The 18,124-nt window shown below is 43.1% G+C and overlaps 1 protein-coding gene across 3 annotated transcripts in view; it reads left to right on the top strand.

Moving 5' to 3' along the window:
• Positions 1 to 18,124, top strand: part of THBS4 (thrombospondin 4) — a 169,250-nt gene that overhangs the window by 146,063 nt on the left and 5,063 nt on the right. For all 3 annotated transcript variants that reach the window (XM_016118914.2, XM_016118915.2, XM_016118913.2), the window contains 13 exons: positions 72 to 319; positions 2,477 to 2,585; positions 2,980 to 3,062; positions 3,408 to 3,459; positions 3,667 to 3,869; positions 5,337 to 5,474; positions 7,658 to 7,726; positions 9,473 to 9,625; positions 12,775 to 12,879; positions 13,462 to 13,569; positions 13,876 to 14,035; positions 15,375 to 15,493; positions 16,367 to 16,419. In XM_016118914.2, the coding sequence (XP_015974400.1) occupies positions 72 to 319; positions 2,477 to 2,585; positions 2,980 to 3,062; positions 3,408 to 3,459; positions 3,667 to 3,869; positions 5,337 to 5,474; positions 7,658 to 7,726; positions 9,473 to 9,625; positions 12,775 to 12,879; positions 13,462 to 13,569; positions 13,876 to 14,035; positions 15,375 to 15,493; positions 16,367 to 16,419 (1,600 nt within the window). The remainder of the gene's footprint in view (positions 1 to 71; positions 320 to 2,476; positions 2,586 to 2,979; positions 3,063 to 3,407; positions 3,460 to 3,666; positions 3,870 to 5,336; positions 5,475 to 7,657; positions 7,727 to 9,472; positions 9,626 to 12,774; positions 12,880 to 13,461; positions 13,570 to 13,875; positions 14,036 to 15,374; positions 15,494 to 16,366; positions 16,420 to 18,124) is intronic.

The following is an 18,124-nucleotide window of genomic DNA, read 5'->3' as shown; positions in this document are numbered from 1 at the left end:
TGACCTGCGAGCTGTTAGCACAGAACCACCCTGTCTCCCTTATCTCATTATTTGTTTATGCTTGTTTCCAGCCATCCTCCGTTACTTGAAGAATGATGGGAAGATTCATTTGGTGGTTTTCAACAACCTGCATCTGGCTGACGGCAAGCGGCACAGGGTCCTCCTGAGACTGAGCAATTTACAGCGAGGGGCTGGCTCTGTAGAGCTCTATGTGGACTGCACCCAAGTGGATTCTGTTCACAATCTCCCCAGAGCCTTTTCTGGCCTCTCCCAGAGTCCTGAGTCTATTGAACTGAGGACTTTCCAGAGGAGGGCACAGGTAGAAACCCACAAACCATTCTCCAAAGTGGAAAGATGGGCTGCCGAGGCTCAGGGAACTTAAAGGAGTGTGCTGAGGTCATGAGCAGGTTTGATTCAGGCTGCATAGTGGAACCACCTGCTGAACTTAAAAAAAAAAAAAACACAAACAAACAAACAAAAAAACTTGGATAGAGGGGTCCATCCTCAAGACAAACTGAGGTAGTCATTCCTAGGCATCAGAATTTTTAAAAATACTGATTCTGAAGTGAAGCCAAAATTGAGAGCTTCTGCTTTAGATGATAAATAGAGACTTTGGGATACAATTATAAAATTGGAAAGGAATGGCAAAAAAAAAAAAAAAAATTTAACTATCTTAGAGTGATAGGATGACCTATTTTCCTAGTTATAATTTATTATTTTTAATGAAAATTAAAATCAATGATTGGAAACTGCCAAGCAATTGGAATAACATTTTTCACTAAGTCTTATCAGAACATCCCTAACAAAAAAACCTTATTGCTAACTTAGTTCCATGTGCCCTTAAAAATCTCAGCTCCTCTTTCTTCTATTTTATGCTGCATTGATAGTATATTTTTCATTATATCATTACACCTACTATAGATATTGTCACATATATTTCTTTTAGAATTATATGCTAGCAAATGCTATATTTCCTTTAAAGAACCACATTCTTTGTCTTTTCCTTTAATTATAACTGTAACTGGTCATAGTTCTGAATTTTATCTGATGTGGAAGTCAGTACCAAAATCAGTAACTATGTTCATCTGTTATGGCCCACAATATTGTAGTCTTTCAGTTCTCAATCCTCATTTTCCATTCTTATCATGTGCGCTTTAGTTATAAGCTGCTCCAAGCACTTTGTACAAAGAGGCAGGCTGTAAGCAGTAATTTCCATTATAACTAGGAATGCTGAAAAGTTTTAGATAATATGAAAAAGCCTATGAACCTAATATAGAATTTGGTGCTTGGAAAATAGGAAGAATTTTTAGGCAGAAATTACGAGAAAACTAAAACTCAAGGTTTTTTATTTTGTTTATACAGAGATAGATATATACATATATATATTTAGTGTAAGTTTATATAGAGGGAAAAAGATAAATTAGTAGGGAGATATGCTAAAGTTTATTTCCGAATCCCCAGAATAGCCAAAACAATCAGAATGACAGAAATTGTATCACTAACCAGAAATTAGTGTCCACCACCAAATAAGTCAATTTCTGAAAGCCAAAAGTCATCAGAAACTATGCTGATTGGAATTTTCTCAAAAGTCCTTGCTCCTTTGACTAGCAGCACGTGCCACAGTGCTCTCTGTCTTTATAGTCACCTACTCATTCACTTAATTAATAAATAGGCACATGCTAGGCATCAAGGACAATGTGGTGGGCATAACAGTTATGGTCTTGCCTCCCAAAAGTTTATAGTTCACTGTCCAAAACACTATCTGTTACATAGCACATGTTGCATGCATCTTAGCTAAATTAAAAAGTAGAATTCCTCTGAAAATTCATAGCATATTTATTTCTAAAATAAGGATAATTTTGTATTGGCAGATAACAAATTTTTTCTCTATCATAATAGGTATGAGTAAAAGTTACAAAATAAAGGGGTGAGGATATTGACTTTGTGACTAACAATGAATGATTGATATCAACAAGTAAAGTGAAAATATGATGTCAACTGCCTAATAATCATAAAATATACTGTTTATCATTCTCATAAGCCAAGAAAATCAGAGACTTTGCTAAAACCTGGAGCCAGGACATCCTAAAAACAATACTGTTTACAATTGAGACATATATTTATTACAGTCTAAACTCCATAACCAAATTCCCTACAATTCTTAAGAGGTTCCTGCCACAAAATAACTTGTTTACCATGAAGTGAAAAGTATTTCTTCTTCTCAGAGCCACCTTCATGAACTCTCAGGCCAAGTTCGATGCTAGCATTTTCCTCAGCTAGCGGCTGCTTCCATATGTGCTTCAGTAAAAAGGATAAGGCTGGCAGGCTTTAGGAAATATGCAAACCCACAAAATTATGTAAGATGTCAGAGTCTAAGTATACAGGGCAACTCTGTTACGAAAGTTGTGTGATTATGCAAGCACATTGGCTTTTGAATGGCATCAGCACTGTGTGGTATGAATCTGATTTCTTCCAGGACTCCTTGGAAGAGCTGAAGCTGGTGGTGAGAGGTTCACTGTTACAGGTGGCCAGCCTGCAAGACTGCTTCCTGCAGCAGAGTGAGCCCCTGGCCACCACAAGCACAGGTGTGGGCTCGGGACAGTTTGCAAACTTCGATCAATACAGACAAACCCCCAGGCCCCTGAATGGGCTGGGTCCCATCATGGAAAGGTGGGCTGTCAGCAGGGTGGTCTTACAAGATGTGTCAACAGAAATCAGTCCGTTGTGCCAAAGTCCAGGGCAAGGAATATTTTCATTACACTTTTCTATTTTTATAACTCTTAAGAATTTGAACTAGCCAGTGGCATCATTATCATTATTATTTTTTAGGTGAATTAGATGAATTATACCAAGCTAGATTCCTATATCCTAGGTTTTTGTTGTAATTATTCTCTGGGAAATCATTTGTTGTTGTTTTTAAGTTACCATAGAAATGGCTGTCACTGGATGAATGCTCCTTATCTTTTGCTGTTGCTATAGGAGACTTTAATCGGCAATTCTTGGGGCAAATGGCACAACTAAACCAGCTACTGGGAGAGGTGAAGGATCTTCTGAGACAGCAGGTAACAACCAGGACACACCATCAGAAAAGCCCCAGTCTTACCAGAGACTGCGAGCTGGTGGAGTGGCAGGCCTGCGACATCAGGGGGGTGGCCCTGCTGCCAGACCTCAGGTGGCCCGAAGTAGCCCACCACCCTGGGACTCTGCTAGAAAGGCTCTGGAAATGAGGGACAAGCATGTGATAAACACTCCACAGCTCCAAGCAGAGTAGGAACCATCAAGGGTTACTTTAGACCTGCTTTAAGTAGTGTTTCATATCTTGCTGCACAGGGATTCTTTCATTCCTGGATTATGTATCAGGTACTCTTTTTCAGTCTTTTTTTTTTTTTCTTTTCCTATTTCTAAAGGTTAAGGAAACATCATTTTTGCGAAACACCGTAGCCGAATGCCAGGCTTGTGGTAAGTGCTTTTCTAGTAACTGGCTCATTCTGAGGTGGACAAGCAGACTGAAGAAGGGCCTGGGGTAAGGCCGTGGTGGCTGCAGTTTCTGGTGGGTTGGTGCAGAGATAGAGGGAAGAGAAGTTCACTGAAAAAATAAAGTTCATTTTGTATCAGGTATGTCTTCCTGGTGATGAAAAAGTCTATGAGGTATTGTTTTTCCTCTAGGTCCTCTCAGTCTTCAGTCTCCAACCCCAAACACACTGCTGCCTCTGACACGCCCTGCGCCCCCGGCACCCCCAGTGCGCCAGTGTGACTCCAACTCCTGTTTCCGTGGAGTCCGATGTACCAACACCAGAGATGGCTTTCAGTGTGGGCCCTGCCCCGAGGGCTACACAGGAAATGGGATCACCTGTTCTGATGTTGATGAGGTAAAAGTTCAGCCGGACAGGGTAGAGGCTTCCCAGGTATCGTGCGCACTCTAGCTTATGGGGAAAAAAAAGCCGTGCTGATGATCAAGAAATGACCTGGGGTGTCCTCTAGGCTACTTAAAAACTACTTCCTCATGAGTCCTTAGAGACCATGAAACACATGAGCAGCAGGAGCAAGGAGGCATGACACACAGTTGTAGCCATGTTCGTGACATTGCCACTGTGTTTCCAGATCTTCTACTCATCCATGTGGCCACCATGCTGAGATTTCCACTTTATACTCTAACATTGATTATTTATATTAAGCAGTCTGTTATAATTTTGATTATCCGCACTTTCATAAGGGTGGGAGAGGGAAGATCTATCTGTGTGCAGATATATTCTAGAAGTTGTGACTGATTTCTTTGGGCTTCCTAAAATAGAGCAGAGGGGAATCTCAAACCAACAAGACCCGTTGAGAAGGTAACCAAAAGTGCCCAAGGATGGCTTCAGAAAGACACATATGGCAAGTAGAGGCTGGTTGGCTGGCCACCAAAGCCCCCGAAGTAGACTCTTTCAAGACCGTTACTAGCTAGTCACTCATCCAGTCCCAAAGTACTGTGCACAGTAGGTAGCAAGGCTACCATCAGAATGTGACTTTCCCTTCCCATCCGGCCAGAGGAAAGCCAGAAGAAGAAATAGGGGAGGCAAAGTACAGGCAAAGACAGGCACAATAACACACACGCAGGCAAGCGCGCAGCTCCTGCAGGTTTGTGGTAGCACTCCACTGATTACCTCCCCAGGTAGTAGGCAATTAAGATATCTCTAGTTATCCCTCGATTGCAGAAACATCTGTACATGTTTCACAGAACTGCATCTGGTTTTTATCTGTGCATTAAAATTTTCCTCCTTTTGAAAGGGCAGGAAGTGGTCATGTTTTTATGTTAATTGAAGTGGTAAAAAAAAAAAAAAATCGGAACCAATCTGCTAGACTCCAAGAGCCTTGGAACTGCCATGGACTCGATAGGGTGCAAAGGCAGGCACAGACCCTTAAGGATCTCCTCTTACTAAAGAAAACAGCTGGCCTCACTTTGTCTTCTCAAGTTTTTTTCTTTAGCTGGTTCAAAAATGCCTTTGGACTCAACAGCCAGCAAACAAGTGGTCCAGGAGCACCATCCTTTTATAGAAATTTCTACAGTCCAAAATTAGACTATCAAAGAGTTTATACTGGGAGGTAGAATGATTAACATTTAGGACCCTTTTCAGGTGGCTGTGTCATTATTCTATAATATAGCAAAGCAACCCCAGATTGTGTGGGTCAGGGATTCCTAGGGTAACTATGAAATGCGAAGCCTTTATTTCCTTTTAGCATTGTTGACCACCAAAAAAACAAACAGGTAAATGAATAAACAAGCATGTGCAGATTAATTGAAAGTTCAAGAGTGTTTACTCCATATGACTAAAGACTAATTTTTTTTTTTTCTCCAGTGCAAATACCACCCCTGCTACCCAGGCGTGCGCTGCGTGAACTTGGCTCCCGGCTTCAGATGTGATGCCTGCCCAGTGGGTTTCACAGGGCCCATAGTGCAGGGTGTTGGGGTCAGTTTTGCCAAGTCAAACAAGCAGGTGGGTTGAAGTTATGGTCTTTCTATTCGTTGCCTTAATTACCAAAAGAAAAACTTTGGTTGATTCCAACCTCATCATTATAACCCTTTCCCTCCTTGAGCAGCCAATATTATGTGGAATGTTATGGAGCCAGTGAGCAAATCAGGAAGTTTTTCATCTCATTTCTGAGTACTTATGTTGGTAAAGTTTAGCACGGAGGAAGCTATTAAATTGGGATAATAGACTATCACTAGACAAACAGCGAATGGGGTAATATTGCATATGCGGCATGATTTCAGGCTTATTTTGTTGGTAGTCATTGAACATTTTGTCCTGAAGAATAACTTGAGAATCAAAGAAACAAAAGTTCGAAAGATTAGGTCATTTTTATAGTCATTGCGCTGATCAGAAGCTGTTTTAGAGATGAGAGGATTTCAAGAGTAGAAATGCTCCCCAGAGGAAACCCCCCCCCTTCTTCTTATATAAGCTATAAATTGCCTTAAAGCACTCGAGCACTTTGTGACAGTCTCCATTTATTCCAAATGTTCTACTATATCCTGGTCATTATTTAACTGACTGACTGTGAAATTCTTTTTGATGTTTTCAGCCCTTAAAAATGGTTGGTCTATAAATAAATTTTACTACCTTAGGGAAATTATTAGTTTTAAAGAAGGGCAGAGTTCATTATTTTCTAGCTGCCTATCAAAGGATTCTAGAGGGCATCATTTTTTAAAGTAGAAAAAGAAGGCAAGCTAGACAGATAGGAATGACAAAAAGCCATTAGAATGTTGACCCAAAGTGTTGTTTCCCTCTCCTCTAAAAACAAAATCTCTAAGACTAAATCAAACAGACAAAATAAAATAGAAGGTGCCTTATGTAAGCTTTTAAGGAGCACTTCCCCTGGATTTCCAGGAATATGGCAGACTGAACTGAAGCAGAAGGGAGTCATCTTGATAAAATCTAACAGATTTTAATGCATCACCAGTATCAAAAGAAATAAAATGAAATGTGTAGTTTTTGGAAACAAAGAGGGAACTCAAAACCAGAGTTTTGGGTGGAAGCTGATGCCACCGCAGCTCATAGGAGGTGGGGCTGGGTCCTAGGGGTGGGGTGCACCTAAGTGGGTAGTCTTGGACCTTTAGAAAGCTCTAACACCCTTACATAATGCCAGGAGCCTCAAAGAGCTACTTTACGCATTACTAGGAGATGAGAAAACTTTACTAGCCCCCAAAATCAATAAAGAAGCTTGATATCCATTTGAGATAGGGTTAACAAAAATGAAAATTGCCTAAACAAATCAAAGCTCCAAGCTTTTATCACATACAGTTGTGGGCTCAAAATATGTATTACACATATAATACAGAAACACAAGCCAAAAATTAACATAAGAACCAGCCCCAGAGCAATAAAATCTTCAGGGCCCTGACTGACGTCAAAACCATATCACTTTGGGAAAAGACTCTAAACTCAAGGCCAGAGGCAAAGACAGGAGCACTAAGGACATACTTCTAAACAAAAATAGCAATTTATATAAAGAAGCTATCACGAAGAAACATATAAAATAAGGTCAAAAGAACAAAGAGAAAAAGGAAGGAGTAGATACCATAATTAAGAATAGAACAATTGGAAGAGGCAAGCTTGAAAAATAACCAAGTACAATTTATTCAATGAAAAATATAATCATCGACATTAAAAAGTCAATAGATGGGCAAGACAGCTAACAGGGAATTTATAGATTAGAAAGGAAATCATCTAGAATGCAGAACAGAAAAATAGAGGGAAAATATGAATGAAAGGTTAAGAATGAAGAGATTAAGGAGAAAATCTAATATACGTTCAATCGTAGTTCCAAAGAAAGAGTAGAAAGAATAGGAGCAGAGGGAAACTGAGAATTTTCCAGAATTACAGAAAGATAGGAATTCTCAGATGGAAGTAGTACATTGAGTCCAAAGCAGGTTAAAGAAGAACCTTTTTGACTAAAAAGGTTGTGGAACAGAAGAATCCTAGCCATTGTCTTTAAATACCAAGTAGGGAACTATCACCTGAAATTAAGCACAAACTGGTACAAACACAGAGAAATGGCTAACATGATGCCCGATTACCTTTCCACCTGAAATTCTGTGTCTTCATGTGACAATGTCAAAACAAAGCAAAATTTATTTGCATTTCTACTTACACTGTCTCTTTAAACCTTTCTGCACTAGATCTGCACTGATATTGATGAGTGTCGAAATGGAGCCTGTGTTCTCAATTCTATCTGCGTTAACACCTTGGTGAGTACTTTTTATGGCCGTTGTTATTAAAGCAGATGTCATTAAACCAAGTGTATGTTTATAAATCATAACCCAAAAACATACACAGAATACATGGGTATAATTTATTTGATTGACAAATGAGAATAAAAGTTTGTGCTGAAAAACAGTTTTTAATACAAGAGTAACTTTATAGATAATTTTTTATATAAGAATAATTTTAAAACTGCCAAACTTATTTTTTTATCTTCTATCAGAGTCACAATGTTGGGCTTTTAGATAAATATTTATTGACTAAAATATTGTTGTATTTAAAAATATAAAGAGCTTCTTAGTTTATATTAATAGTTCAGTATTCCAGAATATGAATTTTATTGGCAATGACACACTCCCCAAACAATATTCATTATTTCCATAAACTTTTCAAAAGTTCATTTGTGTTAAATGAAAATGCTTAGTACTGAAGGGATCTAAAATTTAAATGTTCAGATATGGGTTTTACTTCTGAAAGTTTCTGTCAACTGTTTCCAAGACCATATGTGTAAACTGTCAACAGAACTGCTGATCTCATGTATGACTGCTGCTAACTTACTAATGACACTGGGAAAGTTAGTTAATCTCTAGGTTCCTAGTTTCCTTGTATGTAAAAGCATTTTAATAAATATCAGGTCCCTTATTTTAATCCTCAAAACCCTGTCAATAGGCACACGTATCATACCCATTTTACAGCTGAAGAAACTGAGGCACAGAAAGGTTACATAATTAGGCCGAGGCCCCACATGTCTGGCTGCAGAGCCTGTGTTCTTATCCACATGCTTACTGCCTAGGAACACACGGGGATTTATTCCTTCTTAGCTTTTTACCAGGACACAGCCAGTCTGCACAAATAGAATCGGGAGACATTGACATAAAGGTAATAACTAAAGCCATCCAGGGAGAAGAAAAGTAGACAGTGAGACCACCTAGAAAGCAGAACTGCAGAAAACCTCAAAGAATAAAGAAATAGGCAAAGAAAAGAAACAGAAGCTACAAAAAAAGGAGAAAACTGGCCAGATGGAGTAGTCCAATGAGGCTGACAGATCAAGAAAGATCATCAAAAAGCAGCCTTTGAATTTGGCAATTCAGGGTCGTTAGTGACCAAAATCATTGAGCTGATTAACATCATTGAGCTCTTTCATAATAGCTTTCATTATTAATTTTATCTCAGTATAGATGTTTAAAAAAAAAAAAAGCCATGCCTGGCCCTGGAAGTGCCATTGCAATGGGGCCGACCGCTCATTTGGCAGGTCTCTTCCATAGCAGCCTACCTCATGAAGAGTTCTCAATGCAAGGCCACTGACATTTCTCTGTAGCCTGTTCCTTTGTCACTCAATTATGAAAAAGCCAAGGGAATCATTTAAAAAAATTCTAACTTGCATTTTAATCAAACCATCTCCCTTGTCCCCAGAGTAAGGACTTGATGGGAACTTTCAGCTCTTTCCCATTTTTCTCTCTTCAGTGGAGCTGACAAGTCAAAGCGATGGTTCACCATCTAACCTTCTGCCTTCAGGTCTTCTATTCATGCCTACGTGGCCTGCTGCAACTTCCAGTCTTGTGGTGTCTTCCCCAGTACTCACAAGATCTTATAAAACATACTTCTAAGCAGAAGCAGGCATGGGTCTCACTTAATCCTAGCACCATCGAGTACGTATAAAAGTAAATATGGTCACAGTAGCTTTGCTCACAGTTCTGAGTCCTTGGCTCCTGTCTTGTCTTCGCTCCTTGCAGGGATCTTATCGCTGTGGGCCTTGTAAACCCGGGTACACTGGTGATCAGACAAGGGGCTGCAAAACTGAAAGAAACTGCAGAAATCCAGAACTGAATCCTTGCAGTGTGAACGCACAGTGCATAGAAGAGAGGCAGGGGGATGTGACGTGCGTGGTAAGTTGGTACTTGCTTTATCATTTTTCCTCTTCCATTTTAAACAGCATCTCTCTCTGGTGTCTACTTGTTTCAGGGTAAAAGTAACCAAAAATGAAAACATTTTGATTAGGATAAACACAGAATGTAATAGTAAGGGGTCAACTGGGTTTGTGGGCAGCAGTCAGAAGTCCCTCTAACTGTCAGCTGCCTCTTCTCTCCTTATTGGCCATGGGTCAACACTGTCCCCTTGGGCAGCTTAGTGGTGGAGCCTCAGCTCCCAAGCATCCTCTGTGGAAGGCCTGAAAAGTGAGCAGCATTAGCTACTAATTTATATAATTCGTTAACATACTGCTGTCATTTCTAACTGTCCAGTTTCAAAATCTAACCTAATACCCCAGGGGGTGGGTCACAGTGGAAAAGTGGTGGGTTGCTGTAAACTCTCAGAGAGAAACCTCCTGTCTCCCAGAAGTGAGTAGGAGTGGGTGGATGGCACCGTTCTCTGTATCCACTTTCACCCAGATTCAGAAATAGCCCAGTGGACGGTCACTTTTCCTGTGCATTTCTCAGCCCTGGAGCTGATCTGGGGAGGAGGAGGCTGGGAAGAGAACACAGCAGTCACAGCCTGATGTAAGCCTCATGCCAGACAGGAGTGTCGTGTGCCCTTGGTGGGGAGGAAGGCTCGTTTCTGCTATCCACTCCCAAATCTCAGTCTCCAGAGTCCTTGGTGATTCTAGGCACTGATAAGTCAGCCATTTCCAGCTGTTTACCTCCTCCTTCCTTCCCAGCAAGCCCGGCCCTGGCAGGCAGCCCTCAGAGTCTGAGAGTCACAGGTGCGTGGCAAGCATGTCTGAGTGGCAGGATGGGTTCTAGGAGGCTCTTCCCTCTTCTCTGTACCTCAAACTTAGTTTCTTTAAGCTTGCAATTTTTTTTCTGCAATGAGCATATCACTTTTCATATAGAAAAAAATTATGAAAATCAGAAGTTAAATAAATGTAATGGCATCAGCTCTCTCTGGCAATACAATGAAGGAAGAGGATGGGTCAGAGAGGAAAAAAACAGTAGTTTCCCTAATTCCTGTTGATCGGGCATGTTTATTACCGTAGAGAGGCAAATGTATATCTATACTTAAATCCTCATTTTCTGCAAACAAATTAATGACTTCCCAGGGATGGTGCATGTGCAGTACAGGGGCTCTTAATATGTTTTTGAATTTGTAATAAGGCGCAATGACAGATGGTAAAGGATTAATACACTCGGTGTGACTACTGAAATAATTTAATCAGCCAGAAAATGGCTCATTAAAAATGTATTTGTTCCTAGAGGAAATTTTTTTCTTCATTAAAATGAGTCAAGGACCATACCCCAAAGCTGAGCTTTCCAGGCCTTTTGAAGGTCCTGTTGCAGCCGCTGAGCGGAAGGAGGGGTGTTTGCAATCCTGCCTTCGGGGTCTCCGGTTGCAGAAGGAGAGTGCAGATGAGAGAGAACAGGCCGGCTGCCACTTAGAAAGTCACTGGTCTTAAATCGCCTTATTTTGATTAGTGAAGCCAGGAAGTTTAACATTTACCAGTGTGAAGTTTCCTTTTCTCTTCGCCCTCTCTTCCTCGCACTCTTTTCTCTCTCCCTGTCCTGTTAGTTGCCTGTCGTTTTCCAGGTCCCTTCTCCAGTGTTCCTTCCGCCCGCCTCTCCTGCAGGTGCCCATCCTGCTCCGTGGCTGGGCTCCGAGCTTCCATCTCATACCCATCTCTTTCTTTTTGGTTTGTCAGACATCCTTTAACTAGGCCACCTGGGATCTGGAATATCCAAGGAAGAGCTCAGAGTGCACGTTAACCAGATATAAATAGCAAAAGACATCAGACTGGGACAAGCTTGAGTTCAAGTCCCAGCCTAAGGCTCTGAGCCTAGTCGATTCTCTTGTGAGATGGGATAACAGTGACCATGCAGCATCATTGAAACAATTGGAGAAAATGGCTATAGAGTCTGATATAGAATAACCGGTATTTTAATGACTATTCTGCTGACAGTGAGGCTTGCTTTCAGTGGCTGGTGCTGGTACAGTACTTGGGTAGACTTCTCCAGGGAAGTCACAAATATACAGACCCAGAACTACACCTGTGGGACCCTTCTCTTTTTAGAAGGATATTAATACAGGTAAAGCACCTTAGAGCAGGGGTCCCCAACCCCCAGGCCACAGACAGGAGGTGAGTGGGAGGCAAGCGAGCGAAGCTTCATCTGGATTTGCAGCTGCTCCCCAGCACTAGCATCACCGCCTCAGCTCCTCCTCAGATCATCAGGCATTGGATTCTTATAGGAACACCTGTCCCTGGTACTAAAAAGATTGGGGACCGCTGCCTTAGAGGGTTCTTCCTTTGGTAGAAATTGATCTAGAAGACTGTTAGATTCAGAGATATGACTGTGGTTCAAGAATGATAAGGGAAGTGCCACAGAAGTCGCTGCACCCCTTCATGCATTCAGGCATTCGTTTCTACTGGGAAAAGAAGTTAAAGAATCACAGGGAGAACACTGACAACAACTCAAAATTACAAACACCCTTTGCACTAGGGATGCCACACTGGGAAACCAGTACACGTGCAGAATGACACACGTACTAGAATTATTTGTTGTAGCATTGTTTGCAATCTAAAAAGATTTTTAAAACCTGACACCCACCTGCAGAGGACTGGCTGAATTAATTGAGGCACATGCATATCATCTATGTATGATATATCTGTGGTCATTAAAAAAAAAAAAAAAAGACATAAATCTCCATAGAGTGATATGGAAAGAGCTCCAAAATATTATTTTTTTAAAAAAAAAATCCAGGTGCAGAACAGCATATATGTGAATGCTACCAATTGTGTTAAAGGACAAAAAAAGAAAAATGATATGTATCTGCTTGTCTGCCATCTCTGAAACCGTGCATGAGAGCTGATTCCTCGATTGCCTAAGCTAAGGGAATAGGAGTGGGAAGGAGTTCTCACTATATCTCCCTTTGTACCTTTTGAATTTTGAACCATGAGACTATTCAAAAAACAGTTTTAAAATCATACCCAACAATGCCATCTGGCTCCTGGCCCTCCCTCTGGGGATGCATGCTGGTGGCCCATGTAAGCCATCAGCCTCCCACCAGGCTCAGCTTCCCAAGCCGCTAATGGGCTCTCCCCTCACAGTGCGGAGTCGGATGGGCTGGTGATGGCTACGTCTGCGGAAAGGATGTGGACATTGACAGTTACCCCGACGAAGAACTGCCGTGCTCTGCCAGGAACTGCAAGAAGGTAAGGAAGGCAAGCTGGAAAAACACTCACTCACTGACTCACTCACTCACTGTGGCTTTCCAAAGCCACATCTTATATGGGGGAGAGGTTCTGCAGGTTCCATTTAAATTTGCATTTTTAGAGTAGCGGCATCTCAAATGTAGGGAAACAGCCATCAGCAGTAAAGACAGGCAGCCACAGTTGTCTTGAGAGCAGATATAGTTTTTGACTTAAGACATATACAGATAGGGGGAAATGGGAAAAACTTAGTAAAAGAGTACAAACTTTCATTTGTAAGTTGAATAAGATCTGAGGAGCTAATGAATAATGTGATGACTATAGTTGATAACACTGTATTGTATAATCTAAATTTACTAAGAAAGTAAAATGTAAATGTTCTCAGCAAAAAAAATAAAGGGTGGTAAATATGTGAGGTGATGGACCGATTAATTCACTCGATATGCGGAATCCTTTCACAATATATACATATATCGCATCATATCGTACACTTTAAATATCTTACAGTTTTGTCGATTATACCTCAATAAAGCTGAAAAAGAAAAGATAGATGTAGATGTCTCTCTGAGCTGTGTTCCCCCTTAGGACAACTGCAAGTACGTGCCAAATTCTGGCCAAGAAGATGCAGATGGAGATGGCATCGGCGATGCTTGTGATGAGGATGCTGATGGAGACGGGATCCTGAATGAGCAGGTACCTGCTTTGCTGGGCCTATGAATCGCCACGTGCCAGGGATGGTAGAAGAAAGCCTACGAAGTCAACTATTTATAGTAATCATCTCAAATGTTAGTTTCCAGGCCCGTGTTCCCGTAGCACTGCAACTTTTTATTTTAAGATTCTCAAATGTTTAAAATATAAAATTGATGCACTTGGGCCTCCTGAGTTCTGACAACTTATGACCATGGTGGGTGGAGGTTGGCCAGCATCTCCCACAGGACCAGGCACACAGTAGGGATGCTGTAAAAGTCTAAGTCAGTGTTCAATCTTCTGATCCTTTAGGATAACTGTGTCCTGACTCACAACGTGGACCAAAGGAACAGTGACAAAGACATCTTTGGAGACGCCTGTGATAATTGCCGGGATATCCTAAATAATGACCAGAGAGACACCGACGGGGATGGAAAAGGAGATGCCTGCGACGATGACATGGATGGGGACGGTGGGTTGGTCTCACTTTGTCTTGTCTTAGGGACTCCTCTGTCTTTTTGCCCTTGTTCCCTGTTAAGGGCAAGAACAGAATTACTAAGAGGGCCTTCCCACTCTGGGTGGTTCCACGCAGCCTGCGTCTGAGGGACCCAAGGTCCACTTGTGTCTGTAGAAGGAGACTCCACAGCCCACTCCCCTGCTTAATAACTCCGGGTGTTTCTGGAACTCTACATCATTGCTAGCAAATTTACAGGACTGACTTCAAGCAGTGGCTTGTCAGGGCTGTGTCTTTGCAGGGCATCTGTCTTCCAGATTATACCTTTCCCCACTCCCACCATCCTTTTCATGCACGAGAGTCCTGGAAGTGGAGAACTGAACAAGTGGGCCCCGAGTAGGGTCACAGGCTGCAGCGCCTGGGTCGGGTTCCTCCTGCAGAGAGTCAGGCGTTTCGCGGGAGACGTGGACATCCCCCGCCTGTCCTGGGGATGCTGTGGAGGCGGGGCGGCTGCATTGCCTGGCTCCAGGGTCCACTGAAGGAGCGTGGATTGTAGTCTGTGGGAATGGCACCCCCTGGAGCACAGTCTTGTTTTGAGGAAGGACAATTACTCCTGTATAGCTTCCATAACACACACACAACTGTTGTCAAAGTATAGGCTAGATTTGATTGTTTCTGAAAAACATATCACAGGCTCTTGAAAATTTTCTTTTAGAAATACAACCCCCCCCCCCACACACACACACCCCACTCCAGAATATACACACCTCCCCACAAGCCCAACTAATGACCCACATCCAGTGGTGTGCTGGTAAACAAACCAGCTCAACGAAACGAACCGAAAAAGCCCTAAGTTGCAGCATTTGCCAGTTTCCGTAATGTAAATATCACTCCCGCCACCAGTGATGTCAAGATACCAGTATGAGAGGATGTGATTGAACAGGAAGCTGGAAAGAGAGGGGCACGATGGGCCTGGCTCCAGCACCCCACTGCCCAGGCCCTTGGGTCCTAGGCCTAGCTCACACCCCTGCAGGGTCCTCCCTCTCCAGGGTCAGCCCACCTAGCCCTCATGACCCGCTTGTCTAAGTTGCATTGACAGCCCTTGACATCTTAGACAAATTATAACTCAGTAGATAAATGCCTCGGATCAATTGTTCATTTTTAAGTCTCCCAGAATCCATCCTTTAATGTTACCTCCAGATAACAACTGGAAAAGGCAGTGGCTCTGAGGATGGCCCGGGCGGATGTCGCTCACCATGTGCCTGTGTATAGGCCTGACCCCAACAGCACCTATAGGCTGTATTCCAGACCTGTGTGTGACGTTCGCCTGACTCAGAGAAGCATTCCTTTCTCATAGGAATAAAAAACATTCTGGACAACTGCCAAAAAGTTGCCAATCGTGACCAGCGGGACAGGGATGGTGATGGCGTGGGGGATGCTTGTGACAGTTGTCCTGACGTCAGCAACCCTAACCAGGTTAGTAGGATGTAGGGGAATTCAAACTCTAGGCCGAACTCCCCTATGCAAAGACTCATGCAAGACCAGGGTCTAGAAAAACAGCAGGGCCCACCAGCTCAGCTCCGTGCTGTTGCCATATGCCCAGCAGAGCAGAGGTGGTGAAATTGCGTACTATAGGCCTGGAGGTGATAGAAGAACATCACAGGAGCTCTGAGGCCCTCTGGACCAATCTCACAGGCTGTAGAGCGCCTACGAGATTAGTAATATGAGTTCAACGATGCCCCAAACAAGCTTTTATCTGCCGAAAGGAAAATGCACCATGGAATTAACTGGGATCCCTGTATCCCTTTAGTCTCCAAACCCCTACACAGCCTATGTATGGACATTTCAGATTGAGTTCAGTCAGCAACGTGTCTTTTCCCTTCTCACTCCTCCATCCTGTCTGGATAATGGGGGATGATGTGGCATGTATTTTTAAAGCCCTGAGGTAGGGAGTCATTGCTGCCCCGTGACTCACTCTCTGGCTCAGTTCCAGAACACAAAAGCAAAGCAGAATCAGTTCGCCTTACGCAGTGCCTGTGGCTGGCTCCCTTCCGACCCGTGCCAGAGTTCCACGTCTCCACCTGCCACCGTGCTACCCCGGCGCCCTTTTCAGATATGCTCATCTGGTGTGTAGGCAGCCCATCCATGGAGCTTGATATTTTGGAAGGCTTTTCTGAAAATTCAGCCTTGTGCCTACACCAATCTGGTTGTCCTTTTGCAGTTTTGCATCACCCCGATTACAGAGAAATAACTCCTGAGGTCCGGTGATGATGGGCCAGGTCTGCCTTCTCTGGAACATTCTGTACGTGCAGACCCAGGGGTAAATAACACATTCTGTTCTCTTTGCAGTCTGATGTGGATAACGATCTGGTTGGAGACTCCTGTGACACCAATCAGGACAGGTACGGTGCGTCTCTCAGCAGCGTGAGGCCAGATGAAACATCAGGGGAGCCTTACCTTTCAGAGCTTCAGCTGCTACCATGCTTTGGGAGGTCTCTGGGTAGATTGAGCTGCTGGTGGGCCAGTAGCCCTGCCTCTGGTCAGGGTCAGCACACCTCTCCGAAAGTTCTACATAGAGGGGTGACAGTATCAGGAGGGGTCCTGAGGGCCTCTGGTAAGTGAGATCGTATTTCAGGAGAGGCAACATAGCAATGTGCTTCAGAGATGGGCCCTGGAGTGACACAGCTAGATACAAACCCCAGTTCCCTCACTTACAGACCAGCACTCCTTAGGCCAGTTAATCTCTCTGTGCCTCAGTTTCCTGATCGGTAAAATAGGGATGGCAATGGAACGTAGCTGTGGGGAAAATTGAGTGAGTCACTTTATGAAAAGTGTATATTACAGTTTCTGTTACATAGATAGTGCTCAATAGATACGAGCTCTTTTACTATTCTTTCAGCTCAGGAAAGCTTCACCACCATCCCAAAATAGAAAGCTGTCATTTTGTGAAGGGATCACATTTTATTGTTCTTAGAATTTTTTCATTCATTTTCCTTTGAGTAGATTGGTTGTATGCAAATGGGTTTTGTCAGTCCTCCTGGCCCCACGTGGGTGGAGTCCCAGGTTAAGACACAGGGCTGGATCAGATGCTATAACAACTTCACCAGAAACAGACAGGTGCAGCTCTGCCCTAGAGGCTCCTGCAGTGCAGGGCTCTACACCCTTGCACCTCCGCAGGGAATCCTGATAGAGGTGGCGGGACCACATGAGGGAGAAAGGATTCCAAAAGGCAAAGAAGGAAGGAACCTCGCTGCCCTTCTCAGCCGCCTCTCAGAGGCTGCCCTGCAGTCAGTGGTTCTTGAGCCAAGTCTTGCTCAAGGACAGCTCTGATCAAGTCCCATTCCATCTTCGTCCTCGTTGCAGAGGACATGCTACTAGCTAAGTGAACTTAAACATACTTCTCAATCTCTCAAAGTCTCAGTTTCTTCATCTGCAAAGCAGAGATAACTGTGTCTCACAGGTTATGGTGAAAATAAAAGGTAATGTAGGTAAAGCTCCCGGCACAGTGCTGGTCCTCACCTGACCTGCAGGAAACGGTGACTTAGTGATCACAGCATGAGAAGAGGCAAGTCAGTAACAGCATCTAACATAGGATCTTTGCTTTTGAGTGGAAGGTGGGTCTGGGACTCTGATAACTTCCCTAAATGATGTCCATCCAGGATGTTCTCTGTTGCAGGTCATCCTGCGCTCTGACTGCTAAGTTATTTCTAAAATATCCTAACCCACCATCCTCTAGATATTTGCATAGAATGATTCATGCTGCTACATTTTACTTCCCACAATCTTGAACCTTGGGGAGGAAGACAGGAACTGCATGTTTTTGCATAAAAATGTTCAGGGCTATGTAGAATGGCTGCTAATGGAAATAGCTCAATTTTATGATTTACAAAGCAGCCCTGCTACATGCACAGGAATTCCACTGTTTGAGCCATGCCATCTTCTGCTTGTTCAGGTTGGCCTAACTTCGGGACCCACCTGGGAAGCATGGAATAAAGAGCACAGACTAGTCCCGAGCTTCTCTCTCTTGTTCCATCCTAGCCAGTGTAGGGGCAGTTGCCAGCCCCAGATTGGCCCAGGGTAGAGCAGGGTGAAAAGAGTATGTGCTTG

This window comes from Rousettus aegyptiacus, unplaced genomic scaffold (genome assembly GCF_014176215.1).
Source record: "Rousettus aegyptiacus isolate mRouAeg1 unplaced genomic scaffold, mRouAeg1.p scaffold_m13_p_8, whole genome shotgun sequence".
Lineage (NCBI taxonomy): Eukaryota > Metazoa > Chordata > Mammalia > Chiroptera > Pteropodidae > Rousettus > Rousettus aegyptiacus.
Note: the sequence above shows the minus strand (reverse complement) of the source record. Positions and strands in the feature narration are given on the sequence as shown.